At 44.4% G+C, this 13,665-nt stretch overlaps 1 protein-coding gene across 12 annotated transcripts in view; it reads right to left on the bottom strand.

Annotated features, from left to right (window-relative positions):
- Positions 1 to 13,665, bottom strand: part of LOC135255309 (diacylglycerol kinase zeta-like) — a 127,787-nt gene that overhangs the window by 49,687 nt on the left and 64,435 nt on the right. For all 12 annotated transcript variants that reach the window (XM_064336310.1, XM_064336313.1, XM_064336307.1 and 9 more), the window contains 13 exons: positions 12,993 to 13,061; positions 12,757 to 12,828; positions 12,510 to 12,626; positions 11,854 to 11,925; positions 10,209 to 10,304; positions 9,784 to 9,866; positions 8,990 to 9,050; positions 6,795 to 6,908; positions 6,477 to 6,617; positions 3,880 to 3,958; positions 2,746 to 2,801; positions 2,365 to 2,427; positions 1,796 to 1,869 (listed from right to left, as the gene is read on the bottom strand). In XM_064336310.1, the coding sequence (XP_064192380.1) occupies positions 1,796 to 1,869; positions 2,365 to 2,427; positions 2,746 to 2,801; positions 3,880 to 3,958; positions 6,477 to 6,617; positions 6,795 to 6,908; positions 8,990 to 9,050; positions 9,784 to 9,866; positions 10,209 to 10,304; positions 11,854 to 11,925; positions 12,510 to 12,626; positions 12,757 to 12,828; positions 12,993 to 13,061 (1,097 nt within the window). The remainder of the gene's footprint in view (positions 1 to 1,795; positions 1,870 to 2,364; positions 2,428 to 2,745; positions 2,802 to 3,879; positions 3,959 to 6,476; positions 6,618 to 6,794; positions 6,909 to 8,989; positions 9,051 to 9,783; positions 9,867 to 10,208; positions 10,305 to 11,853; positions 11,926 to 12,509; positions 12,627 to 12,756; positions 12,829 to 12,992; positions 13,062 to 13,665) is intronic.

Here is a 13,665-nt window from a genome sequence, read left to right on the forward strand (position 1 = left end):
TACAGTATGTATCCAGCTAACAGTTTTCCGCTCTCAGCACATTCCTAGAAAAATAGGCAAACATTTTCAACATGTTCATTAGCAATTCCCTTTAATGTGTGCTGAAAGATAAAGTATTTCTCTTAACTGCATCAAAAACTTAAATGCATATACATACTTATATGTTAACACACTTGTGGTGTGGGGATGGCTGGTTTAAGCAGCCACACCTGCCCTGGGAGTGGCTGCACCTGTGCGTAGTGAAGTAATCACTGCGCACAGGTTAAATCTGCCATCCCCACCCACACCAGGCAGCTCTCTGTCATGACAGGGTTTTTACATCTGCTCATTTGGCTGTTACCATCTTGCCAAACCCTCGTGGAATAAATGTGGACTGTCTGAACATCTTCTCCCTGTGTCTCTGTGCTGGAGGGCCCCAAAGAAAGCCACTTCGGTGGCCTGTGGCAGGCGTGTTTGCCACAGTGGCGCCCAACGTGGGGCTCCTCCGGCACAGCAAAGAGGCACAGGAGGGCCAGCCAGGAAGCACACTGGAGGAGGGGCGGCTGAGGTGTTCCCGACAGGGCTTCGGGCGGATCCTCCGGGCCAAGAATGGGGAGCGGAAGATGACCAGGGAGGGGAAGGAAGCAATCCTCAGCTGGGACGCTGAGGAGCTGCACCTGGCCGAGAAGGCAGGTCAGCGACGGGCGGTGCACGAGAGGTGGTCGCGCCGTGAGCTGGACTTGGCCGGGAAGGCGGGTCAGCCACGGGCGGCGCACGAGCGGTGGCCGCGCCGTTTTGCTTCCTTTCTCGTCCGTTTGGTTGTTTTTCGTTCTTTGTTTTGGCCTGGTTGGTTTGCCCGGAGTCCATGAGGGGATAAGCCTGCAGCCGCCCGCCAGCAGAGCCGACTGGCGGCCACCACAGCCACGAGGGTTCCTGGTCCCCAGCACCACAAGGCCAGTCCACCAGCCCACCAGCCCAGCCACCCCACCACAGCCCGTGGAACAGCCCAAGCCGGTGACGCACCCACCAGCCAGCAGAGCAGCCCAGGACTTCCCGTGCTCCAGGAGGGAGGAGGAAGAAGGGCTGCCTTGTCATCCGAAGGAGGGTCACCACATGTACTGGACTGTTCCGGGGCCACCCACCCTGACTTTTTTTAATTATTTTTTTTACCGTGTTTGGAGTGTTTTTGTTTTTGGTTGTTGTCTTTTTGCTTTCGTGGGGGTGGGGGTGGGGGTGGGGGGGGTGTAGGCTTCGGCCAGTGGTTCTCCCTGGCCTCAGTTTGGCGTTGGGGGTATGTGGTGTGGGGATGGCTGGTTTAAGCAGCCACACCTGCCCTGGGTCAAGCTAATTAGACCTGGCCAATTGGATAATTGGTGAAGAATTAGATAATTGGCCAGGCTAATTGGACCCAGGAACAGGAGTGGCTGCACCTGTGCGTAGTGAAGTAATCACTGCGCACAGGTTAAATCTGCCATCCCCACCCACACCAGGCAGCTCTCTGTCATGACAGGGTTTTTACATCTGCTCATTTGGCTGTTACCATCTTGCCAAACCCTCGTGGAATAAATGTGGACTGTCTGAACATCTTCTCCCTGTGTCTCTGTGCTGGAGGGCCCCAAAGAAAGCCACTTCGGTGGCCTGTGGCAGGCGTGTTTGCCACAACACTCTATTCTGAAACTTTACTGTTGAGTGTAAGTGTACAACAGTAGTGAATCGGCTGAAATTATATCAGCCTCAAGCCCTATGCCTTAAGTCACAGCACTTCACACAGTTGAACAGACAAAGCAGAAGTCAGAACTGTTTAATCAACGCTTACCTGGGAATGTTGAGGAACACGAGACACTGCAGCTTCAGGTCCTGAACCTTGGAGGTGAGGTCCGTGCCATCGCACTAATCAGAGGGGACGCACACAGACGAGTAGTATTAATCACAAACACCTTTCGGATGTGGCCGGATTAACGTCTTTTCAGACATATCATCTGAAGGTTTGCCGTGTCAATTAGGCACTTGTGGCTGGCACCTAGTCTGTTTAACAAGCTGCTATCCAGTGAAGGGATGTGAACCGCTAGTCATGCTGGCCAACAGCATGGTCCACTTAGGCACTGATGCAATAACAGAAGGTCTACAGGGTCTGTCACCATTTAAACCCCATATTGAAATAAGAAAGCTTTGAGAGAAATCTAGAGGCATGTAAGCTGAAAATTGTGATAATGACATAAGGTGATCCTCCTTTTAAGAAGGATGAAGATTCATCAAGCGATACATTACAAATAAAGAACAAATAAATCCACAAACGTACGCCTCTTCATCTACAACAGTAGGTTGCAAAACCATTTCACACACCACCTCTCTCTCATCGAAAGGTCAGAAATGGGATCTACTCACCACAACCTTGATGTGCTTTGCCAGGTCTTTGGAACTACGCATGAGAAAGTCAGAGAAGGCCGTCTGGAGAGAGGGAGAGGGAGAGGGTGAGGGAGACGGAGAGAGAGAGAGAGAGAGAGAGAGAGAGAGAGAGAGAGAGATAGATAGACAGACAGGCAGGCAGACAGACAGACAGATAGATAGATAGATAGAGAGAGAGAGAGAGAAACAGACAGACAGACAGACAGACAGACAGATATATATATATATATATAGAGAGAGAGAGAGAGAGAAAAACAAAAAAAAGGACACAGTCATCAGCCACATAGGGGGAGAAATCCAGTTATGCCAGCTGCAGGCAATGCCTATGATGGCCATGGCAGCGGCGACGGTGGCACTCACTCCGGCGTAGAACATCTTGTTCCTGAATCGGCTGTTGAATTTCTCTGGGTTGGCCTCTGAGGAGACAGAGGCGGGAGACGGACAACATTTCAGACTCTGGTACACATTTCAATAAAGCTGTCACACGTGCGCAAACAGAAATCTGTCTCAGATACAGAGATGAGACAGGCCTGGGGCATTACTGGAGATGTTCAAATTGAGCACATCAAATACAATATTCCCCAGAAATAGAATGCATTATAAATTGGAACAGACCCAGCCATTCCCTGCTTTGGCTTTACACTAAACAATTTCAAATTATTTTGCAATTAGATTCTTGCAAAGCAACCATTTTCTTTCTGTTTATGTCAGTGAATGTAAACAGCTGACATTCTAATTAAAGCCAACCTTGGAATAATAGGCTGTCAGAGGGCAGCAAATTCTGACAGCTGTGTTGATTTAGATTATTCTGAATTTAATTGCCACAGAACTTAGGTGGAAAACATGGCAATAAAACAGCAGTAATTTGTAATGCTGTTATGAGATACTCTAGGAAAATGGTATGCAATGAGTTAGAATTCTCGATGAGACAAGATTAATATCCTATCACAAGCTGTAACATGAATAATTAGCTGCCAGACTAGAAGCAATTCATATGAGGTACAGTAGTCCTTGGTAGATGGGTGGATGGAAGCATGGAACATGAGTTTCTGTCTTGACTGTAAAATGTAGAAAATGTTGTGTCAACATCCAATTAATTATAAATGGAGGATGGTAAGTAGAATGGCCATGTTCACATGCATTAAACTGAACTAGAAAATATTACAAAATACATGACTGCTGGAGTGTGAAGAAATATCTCACTGAATAATTTATCAGGAGCACTTTTGAACTCTTACTTGACATATTGACCTTAAAAATCAAAGAATTTGACTGTTAAGTAAGAATCTGGAACTTTAAAAACCAATATGACAGTCTCTGGGGCCTTGCTCTTTGACTTTGCAAACCGTAAATCGGCAGTGTTTTGAAGACCAGTGAAGACAGCATTTGTGCTGTGTATCAACTCTGACATTTCTCCATAAACCAGGAGGAAAGTCAGAGAAATAAATTTCCGGTGACAGAAGCATAAAACCAAAACCATAAAAGAGTACAGACCTCTGGACTCGTGAAACTCCAGTGTTACATGGGCGTCAAAGCCAAGGCTGAAGTAGTTGTTGAAGACATCAAGTGGAAGCTGTTGGATAAAGCAGACACAGGCCGTGGAGTCAGAAAACAGCAGGGTGTACACAGCGCATACTCACTTTGCATTGAGAAAGCAAATGGAAAAAGGTACAGCAAACCACATGTGGGAATTTGGATATCCCTGAAAGCGAATATGCTTTTCATCACATTGGCATCAGACATGGTGGCTTTGAGTTAAGGGTCCAAACAACACATGAGTACATAACGCATTCAAACACACTACATTCAGACACCCATTCATAAACACATAAGGCCACAAGAAATACAACATCACTCTCAGATTTAACATAAATGCGTGCTGATTAGCCTGGGTTTATATAATTCAATTCTCTTGTGACTACTTTATGGAGAACCTATGTAATATAGTGTTATCAGCGTATTTTGAATCACTGCTTTTCGAATTAGACATCACAGTATCTTTGTAGATTCAACACAGGAGGCCTGAACATGATTTCATAACACTGAGCCCCAAACTCAAACGAGTGCTTCAGGCATAATTAGTTTGGCAGTTTCCGCCACATTTCATACTGATAATAACTGAAGCTGTTTGGCAGGGCATAATACTCATTCTAAACCCTTTTCTGGTTGTCTAGAATGTTCTGCTCCAATCTGAGACGACATGTTTTTAATTGCAGGTCAGGTCAGAGTCAATTACATGTCGCCAGCTATCATGCCCGCCATCATTTGCTCTGTCTCACTGAATCGGCCTGGCGACTTACCCCCCGTGCCCTCAGATACCTCTGCCATTTTATCAATAGGGAAGAGAAGGAGAAGGTCTAGGTTTTAAGGGTGGGAGCGTGAGGGGCAGATGGCAACACACCTAGTTTATGTTCTATGGCTTCCGGAAGCACAACTGCCTCCCATAGCAAAGGTCTAGCAACATACAGATCAATAGTCTCATTTCTCTTGCAGGCTGCTGATAAGGCTTATCGCTAGATACAAATATCGAGCAACTTTCTACCATTTTTGAGGTAGGGTTTGGAATATACTATATGACAAATAGAAAGGAGTGGAGGGATTATGGATTCCAGCCATGATAAAAATAACTTCTCATTAATACCACAACATCAGATAAAAAAGTTGAGTACAGTAATAGTTCTGAGTACATAAACGCATAAATAAAGCATAAACACGGGACATTTTAGCTTGTCTAAACGTCTCAACTCCTGGCCTCTCATTATGGAAGGAAAGCTTATCATGTCATTGGCTGTCAGCAAGCTTGCTCTCCACCAGCTAAAACTACTTCCACACTCCCAAAGACATATTTACCAGCGGCAGCAAATGATGTGGCAGGAAAGAAATCTAAAATGAAGTAATCCACAGAGCTGCGTATTCTCAAAATGATTTACCAGCTAATTCAAAAGTAATAACCAGCATCAATATTTAAAAAAACTTTGTTATTTCACTTAGTATACTAAATAGCATGCGATTCATGTGGGCATATGAAAATTAGAAATCTAATTTTGCTCATGAATCATTCTTTAATTGTATTTTTACTCAGAGCAATAAAGCATCTTAATAGTAATGCTTTTTAACAATATCATTGTAGATTATAAATTATACAGATTTATGATAAATTACTAACTTGTTTTGCCTTTGTTCTGAAATGACTGTTAAAAATGAAGTTGATCTTTATTTTTCCTACATTTTTATCTTATTTCTTCTGTAAATGTATTTTCCAGTACGTCACATAAGAAAACAGAACTGACAACAAACAAAACAATAAAATTGAGAAATCTACAATCATAAAAAATAACACTAAAAATACAGGAGTTATGTTTCTTTCTACAGACTCGCAGGCTCTGTTTGACACCATTTCTTGGTACAAACATCCTGTAACAGATTTTATAAATAAGACATGTCAAAAGAAAAACAATACTTTTTTCCTGTAGCTGCATAATTTATACAGGACTAAATGATTTTTGTTTGGAAAAGCATCTTCCGCCTCTTTAATTTTAATATGCATGTTTAATTTTTCAGAGAACAGCTCAAATTAAATGCGCATGAAAGTGACAGCAGTAAAGTGAATAATCACTTTAAATAGTCCTTCAGTTAAGAAATCCCTAAAAAGCTAACAACCATAAATTAAGCATTTTAATTGCACATGGAAAATACAGGATGATACAAGCACTTAAGGATCGTCGCTTCAGGTAAAACCATTCTGCACATTTTCATTATGCAGTTGCACTTCTGTCATTCAGGATTAAATAGCAATCTCTCATCCTGGCTCCTTGAAGTTATCATCTATTTATCTGAGTGTGAGTAACAATGATTCTCCTAATGCGAATTTAACTGTGCTGGAAAATTTCACGGCATGCATTTCACACCAGTTTAGATTTAACGTTGTTTGCATCATGCGCTCATTAGTGCAATGATACGGACACTACAGCTATGTTTGAACACTGTTATGCTGTTGCTGCATTCTAGCAGTCAACCATGAAATTTTACCAACTTTGCTGTTTTTAAAGGGTCTTACAGTACCTCACGTGATAAACGCTGCACCTGCTTACCTTGTCTGTCTGCTGCTCGTCTCGCTCTTCCTGGCTGGCCTCCAGGTTAGGCTCCACAACAAGGTTCCACCTGTCCAACTGGACGATGTTCCCATCCTCAACGTGCGAGAGTATTTTGGACACTGGCTCATCCGTATATCCCTGGGAAAAGAGTTCCTGATTACAAGCCTCATGTGATAGACTACTACACAGAAAACCCCTCAGAAAACATACCGGGACAACATAAATATCGTCAAATATCGTCTTCAGAATAGCAATCATTTATATAAGCTACATCCATCAGTGCGTTTGTGCAGTTGTGTGAGCCACATCACTCACCCCACCCCAGTTGAGGGTCCTGGCCAGATCATTCCCTGTTCCCAGAGGTAGGACAGCCACAGCGGGCTGTGGGTTCAGCTGCAGCTGGTCCAGCATGGAAAGGATCCAGCCCACCTACCGAGGAGAATGGACACCACCTTAAATACACCACACCCTCTTCATTATTTTAAACAGTTTTTGTATGAGAAAGACTCCACCTTCAATTTACCCTGCACGTCCCCTTATTCACATGCTTACTGAAGGAGGGAGAGACCCCATCTTTAATGCAAAATATGGCCCCTTGGTCAAGTAGTGATACAACAACTGTATACTAAAATACCATAATTAAACACACAATTAAGTAATAGAAGCTCTTGAAAGAAGAATTTATTTACGCATCACTACATGCATAGTATTCTATACTTTAACACCAGGTTATGATAAAAGCAAACATAATGAATGCCAAAGAGAATATATTCTTTGTGGTGTACACTGATAAGGTGAGTCTTCGTAATCCAAAGAAAAGCACAATGGAAGAAATGGGGGAGTTGGGACAATGAGCGCTGGGTGTTTGAGATATCAATCTCCTCAGGGACTGCCAGCAGCAGCACCTTGCCCTGTATTACACATTGCCTGCAAGCAAGTCTGACACAGAAATCACACCATGGGAATCGCGTTTGCCAGAGTACATCCATTACTCCAGTCCAGATCGATCCCTTCATCACAGGTGAGACCTCTTCTTTCAGCTGTGTGCATTATGGAACAGGGATAATTTGCCAAGACTGGTGCAACACTCCTGTCCCAGAAGAGCTTCTATCAGTTCTCGGGTGAACAAGCTCCCCTGCTCCAAACCTAACCGCTCAGCTTCCCGTGAGGATTATTTCAGACATCAAATCAAATTCAGACATTGTTCTGTTTTTTTTTTTCCCCTGGCCGGGCTCGGATTGTGTTAACGAGCCCAAACTCACACATCACATCGAATGTATGCACGGGATCCGTGGCTGTTAATGGGAGATGACAGGGTCAGAAGGTCAGGCTAAAAATAAGCCAGCCACAGGAACCTCTCTTGCACACATCTGCTGGCAGGAAAAGCCTGACTCAAAGACACTGGACAGACAGGCGTAGCCAAGGAGAAGGTAAAAAAGGTTAACTGATTATGTAATGCGCTGCCTTACATACTGACTACCAACGGCTGGCTGATAAAAGCCGTTCTGGACTCATCATTTTTGGGTGCACCTTCGGGTGCAGTTCCCCTCTTATGGGAAGAGTCCCAGACAGCCTCAGACATGGGACCTCAAAAGAGCCACCGCAGGTGTGGTCTAATAACACGAAACAGAAAACGAAACCTCCCTGGACAGGATCAAGGCTCTTCAGATGGTACTGATCCTTATTGTAAAGGGCTGTGACAGGCCTACGCTATACCCCTATGAAGGCTGATTGCTCTCCGCCTGGTACTACGCTGTAGCTGCAGAACATAAAGCACCCTCACACAGCTTCCTCAGGCAGCGCCATCTGTCGTGCCATAGCCAGTGTGTAAGAGACTGGCAGCACAGTGGTGCCGACTGTGAGTCCATCAGGAAGCGCAAACAAGGCTGATGGATGTACCCCAAAGCCATCAGATACTGATGAGGCCAACTGGTTTTCTGCACCAAACATTCCGGAAAGTGGAAGGAGAGAATCACTGGCCTAAGGACTGACAGACATCCTCACCACAACTTGTGCCAGGTACTGCATATTCAAAAAGTGTGGGACGACGCCCGCTCAGGGACCCAGTTTGGATCTGTGTGATCCGTGTCTCGTGGAACCCGACTACATTGAAACTTTCAACCAAACTAACAGCAGTGGTCGGTTAATGTTTGCTGTTGCCACTTATTACCAGGGGCTTCGTGCCAAAAAAGGTCATGTAAGGACTCCGGTGCAGGCTCGATAAATGAACCACGGGAATGGATTTGACTTATAATGATAGATCTTAAACGGTTTGGTTAAATGCAAGGAAGGTAATGAATATGTGTTCGATTCAGCTTGAAATAAAAGGAAATGAGGCTTGAAGACCAGAGAAAATGAACGACTTGCAGTTCAATTTTAACAGCAAACTGTAAAGTGGCATTTAATTCATTCGTAAAGCAACGGACCGTCGAGAGGTACAGGACTGTACAATACAAGCCTGTACTTAAGTCAAGTCCATTTAACTCACTGAATACCAAATGGATACTCACTGTTCCATCGCCTCCACATGCCAGAATCCGCAAATTGTGCACTTTGCGGTACATTTCTAACCTTGAAAACAAATCAGAAAAAATAATCTCAAGAACAGATTTTAACTTAGCAAACATAACATTATGAAGGTTTCAAATGTTTACAAAAGCATGCTAAAAACAGCTCCAGAGCCAATTTCAAAAGCTATTATTCTGTGAAGAATTCCCTGCACAACATCTTCGTACTGATCTAATAAAATAACTGAGGAACATGTCTACGATAAAAGCTAATGGGACACTGATTTCTCCCTCTATAATCCTCCTGTTTCCTTCATTAGTGTGGTGTAATGAAACACAAAATCTAATTAGGCACAGGCATACAATATGACAGAGGAGATGAGTACAGTACCTACAGGCCACTGAATTTACGAGAATTAGTGTAGCACTCAACATATCATCAATGGTCTCTTTCCAAGCATGCTTAAACACACTGTCACTTCCATTGGTGTCAGTCATATGATGCAGGACAGCCCTGTGTATCTTAGCCCATGATAATGAAACTCTAAAATGAATTTATGGTAATCTGATCATTAGCTGCTATGTATCTTGGACCATTATGTAAGAATCAGCACGCCATGTCAAAGGCTTAATGAAAGCGGTATGTGGGGAACTTGCAGTGTCCACACGACAAGACACCAGTGAGGACCCTAATTGGTGATTAGACCTTAGCCAGGTTAGCACCGACAGTGCAGTGTAACAGTGACAGAAATGTGAGCGTCTGTTGAGACCGATGAAGGCACTGCGTGGAACCTCACCCTTCTTTGGGGCCTCCCTGGCTCAGGTCGAAGACTTGCCGGGGGTTCAGGTACCACATGAAGGACTGGATGATCTTGGCTCCCTTGATTGAGAGATAGGACACAGGGAGTCAAACAGTACTGTCAGAGCATGGGGTGAGACAGGGCCCATCATAAATCCAGATGAGTGGGGCTGTACGTCCTACAGCACCCAAATTAGCACTTGACCCAGTGCAAAATACCACAAAATACCCTTGACCCAGTAGTCTATAGCCAGTCACTAAATTGACCAGGAATGACAGGCTGAGGTAATTCCATTAAATGTTTAGGCCTATCTGGTACAAACTGTTACTGGGGCAATCGTTCTGGTGCATTGAGTAGCCTGTGGCATGTGAGTGAGAGGCAGTGGGGTGGGCATGGGGTGGGGGGTAGTGGAGGGCCCTCACCTGATTACCCCCACTCTTTGGATTGACAAACACCAGCAAGGGCTTCATGAGCTGGGAAGGCACAGGCTTCACAATGAAAGGCTTCCACCGGGTCTCCTGAAAGGATGGGAGAAAAGGGCATTCAGTAACAGAAACTCCCATGATCCCAAATCCCCTACAATGGCATCATAAACCTTCACTGAATCTCAATCAGACTACTCTATGGAGCAGATGAAAAATAGGATAGGACAGGAGGCCTTTGTGCCTGCTGGGCACAATATCAAAAGCTGTTGTATTTATACCCAAAAGCATGTGAATCCCAATTTCTCTGTAATTTGAAACGCGTAGCCCCTCATGACATCGTACATTAAACATTAGTGTCTTGGATCTTTCTTTTTTGGAATTGCAAGAATATGACATTTGTCAGACACCTACTGCAAGGAGATGTAGTCATTATCTTTTTACATGTAAGAGCACTCGCGCCAATTAATAACATGCCTGGGTTCTGTTATTTGACAGATGGAAACTGTCAAAAGACTTCCCGCATCTTAAGATCCGCTTTTTATTCTTTTCACCACACCGAGCCACTTTCTGTCAGTCACACTCAGGCGGCAGGGGATACTCTTCAGTCTGGCTGTCTGAGCTGGCGTTCCCCCAGTGCCGCCTTCTGCCTCGCCCAAGCAACCGGGCAGCGCCGCAAATCCCAGCGCGACGTAAAAAAAAGGATCTAGCAGACAGAGACATGAAGTCCTGTCTGCGTATTCTACTGTGTGCCTACAAATGTGCATGTGCATTCATGAGCATGAGTGTAGAGAGAGAGTACACGTGAGAGCGTGCATGCATAAGTCATGGGCTTATGTGGGCGTGTGTGTGGTGTGGTGTGTGTGAGTGAGTGTGTGTGCATGAAGTGGACAGCTCCTTTTACAAGTTGCTTGCCTGCATTATGCACAGCCACACAACTGTGTGTGACAGCACCACAGGACATGTGAAAACCACCCAGAACAGGAGAAGGCACAGCATGTGATGCTCCCAAGCCTCAAGGAGTGTTTGTGTCTTTCTGAGTTTCCATTTCTGCTAGCCTGACAGTTCATTCTGCTTTCTTCAATGTCACTGTTTCAACAGATATCAGCTGATCTTTACATCTTCCTGATATTAGACATAGATGATTAGACTGATGCATCAGTACTTAGTGAAGATTAGTGGATTTGTGCCGTTCTTGCTCTCAACTGATATCTGTGAGCAAGCAGGGTAGGACTCGCTCAATGAGCCTATTTACAGCACTGTTAATCTCCCTAATATAATTACGAGGATCACTTCCTGGCCAGGGTGCACAGCTCAGAATTCTAATGGAGAAACATCTCTTGAAGCAAAGTAACTTCTCTGTTTCTGCCAGAATGAAGCAGTATTACTGGACATAACAGGGGTCACACTATTCAGATTCAGTGGTGGAATTGTTTTCATGCCACTGCTGATCTACTTCTCAGACCCTGACTTTAAGGTCATCTACAGCCATCAGATCTGTCATTGGTAAAGGCTGCAATCTGTCCTTCATCCAGATGAAGTGATGTATCAAGTCATGCAGAATAAAGCCGTCATCCGAATTCAAAATGTGCCTGAGCTGCATGGAAAAATTGAGATTACCATAGATATCTGACATCCATCTTACCTCAGCTCCTTTTTTGCTGGATTTTCGCTTGAATGAGGTCCGTTTCTTCTTTTTACTTGACTTTAGTGATGTCTAGGGAAACAACACGAACAACATTTTTCACTGTCTACAATATGAATGAACACAATGGACCACACATGTTCACTTTGGTATTATGCATTAAAAGCAGGCTAAACTACATCAAAGTAATTACCAATCTGTTGGAACAATTAGCTGGGAAAGGTATTTCTTCAGAAGGAACAGCACATGTAGTTGTATCTTCACTAAAATAAGTTGTTTCATATCCTCAAAAGATACCTTGTACTGAAACTGCACTGGAAAGCATTAGCCTATATTTAGCAAGGAAAATAGATACTCTCAGAGGTCCATAGGAAAGCACCTCCTCTCACCAACATGAAAACATGATAACAGAACACTAGAATCTCTAATCTTAAAAAATCAATTTAAAAAAGTACGGTTGTGGCATTGAAAAAATTGCCTGGGATCAGCAAAGAATACCAGATGGCTAGGTATCAGAGCTCTGTGAAGGAGCAGGTAAGGTCTGCGCTTTGGTATCTGAACGCTGTGATTGGGCAGGTAATGTGGCTGAGTATCTGAACACTGTGATTGGGCAGATAAGGTCTCTGGCAGAGATTCTGAGCTCTGTAAGTGGTCACCTGAGGTCTGCGGACACGGATGATCCAGGTGGGGGGCACTATGACAGCCGCGTGCGCCCCAAGGGAGCAAGGCTCTTCAATCTGCTGCAGCATGAAGCATGTCACCTTGTTGTGATACTGTAGAGAGGGAACACACACTAGTCAGGTAACATTCTCTCTCTCTCTCACATATAGTAGCATATATCCAGGGCAACTGAAAGGTGCTGATGTATAAAGAGGAGGCCCCAGCCAAACCCTGTCTACTTACAGCCTGTTTACACCAGGAGCAGCTGATGGCCACAATTTCTTTACTATGAAATGTAAACTTCTGCTGAAAACCCTGTAAATACAAGAAGAGCACGAAAAGTCCGTTAGGTATAATTCATCTAAATAAAACCTCCAGCCAGATCCATACTTTGCCCAGCAGTCATCTTGAAGTGTGGTGCTGGCAGACTGTTGTCCAGGACAGAATTATAGAAAACGGTGCGAGCGTCCCGGCCTCACCTTCCCACACTGCCTGCACTTCCCATCCTGCCGTCTCCGGTGGACCCAGTGGTGCCGCACGATGGTGGGCTGAAACCAGAACATTCAGAGGGGTCAACCGCCACGTCGCCATTTTGTGATTTACTTTTCTTTCTGAAGCCTGAGGGACAAAATCGTTTGTGTGGTAACCCATGCTCTATATGAGATTTAATCTCAGGCACAGCTAAACAATACACCAGAAGAAGATATTTCCAGGACACCCCTCACCAGCTTCAAACCTATTTAATTCTGTAATTTTAATAGACACATACTGTACGTACATGAGTTCACCATTGTCTAATGCAATTTTGAGGGACATAAATCATAACCTCCAGACTGCCAAAATCTTATCACTTTGTTTGAGAAAGTCTGTATGCTTTATTTTAAATCTCTAAAATCACCATGCTTAACACTGAAAACAGACCTGCATCACTGAGGAAGAGGTGAGGATGATTATGCATGCTGTAGTGATCGGACAGAATGTGAAAAAGAGAAGGAAGTAGCAGGATGAGTGGGGGAGTCGAATGCTGTCATTGGTGACAAGGAGCCTCTGACAAGGGCCAGTTTTGAACTTATGTCACAGGGCAGGCAGAACCAGCCAGCAGCCTGCATCTCTGCTGCCATTGGGGCAGCAGGTGTGCCTACCATTGGGTTC

The sequence above is a fragment of the Anguilla rostrata genome, chromosome 5 (genome assembly GCF_018555375.3).
Source record: "Anguilla rostrata isolate EN2019 chromosome 5, ASM1855537v3, whole genome shotgun sequence".
Classification (NCBI taxonomy): Eukaryota; Metazoa; Chordata; class Actinopteri; order Anguilliformes; family Anguillidae; genus Anguilla; species Anguilla rostrata.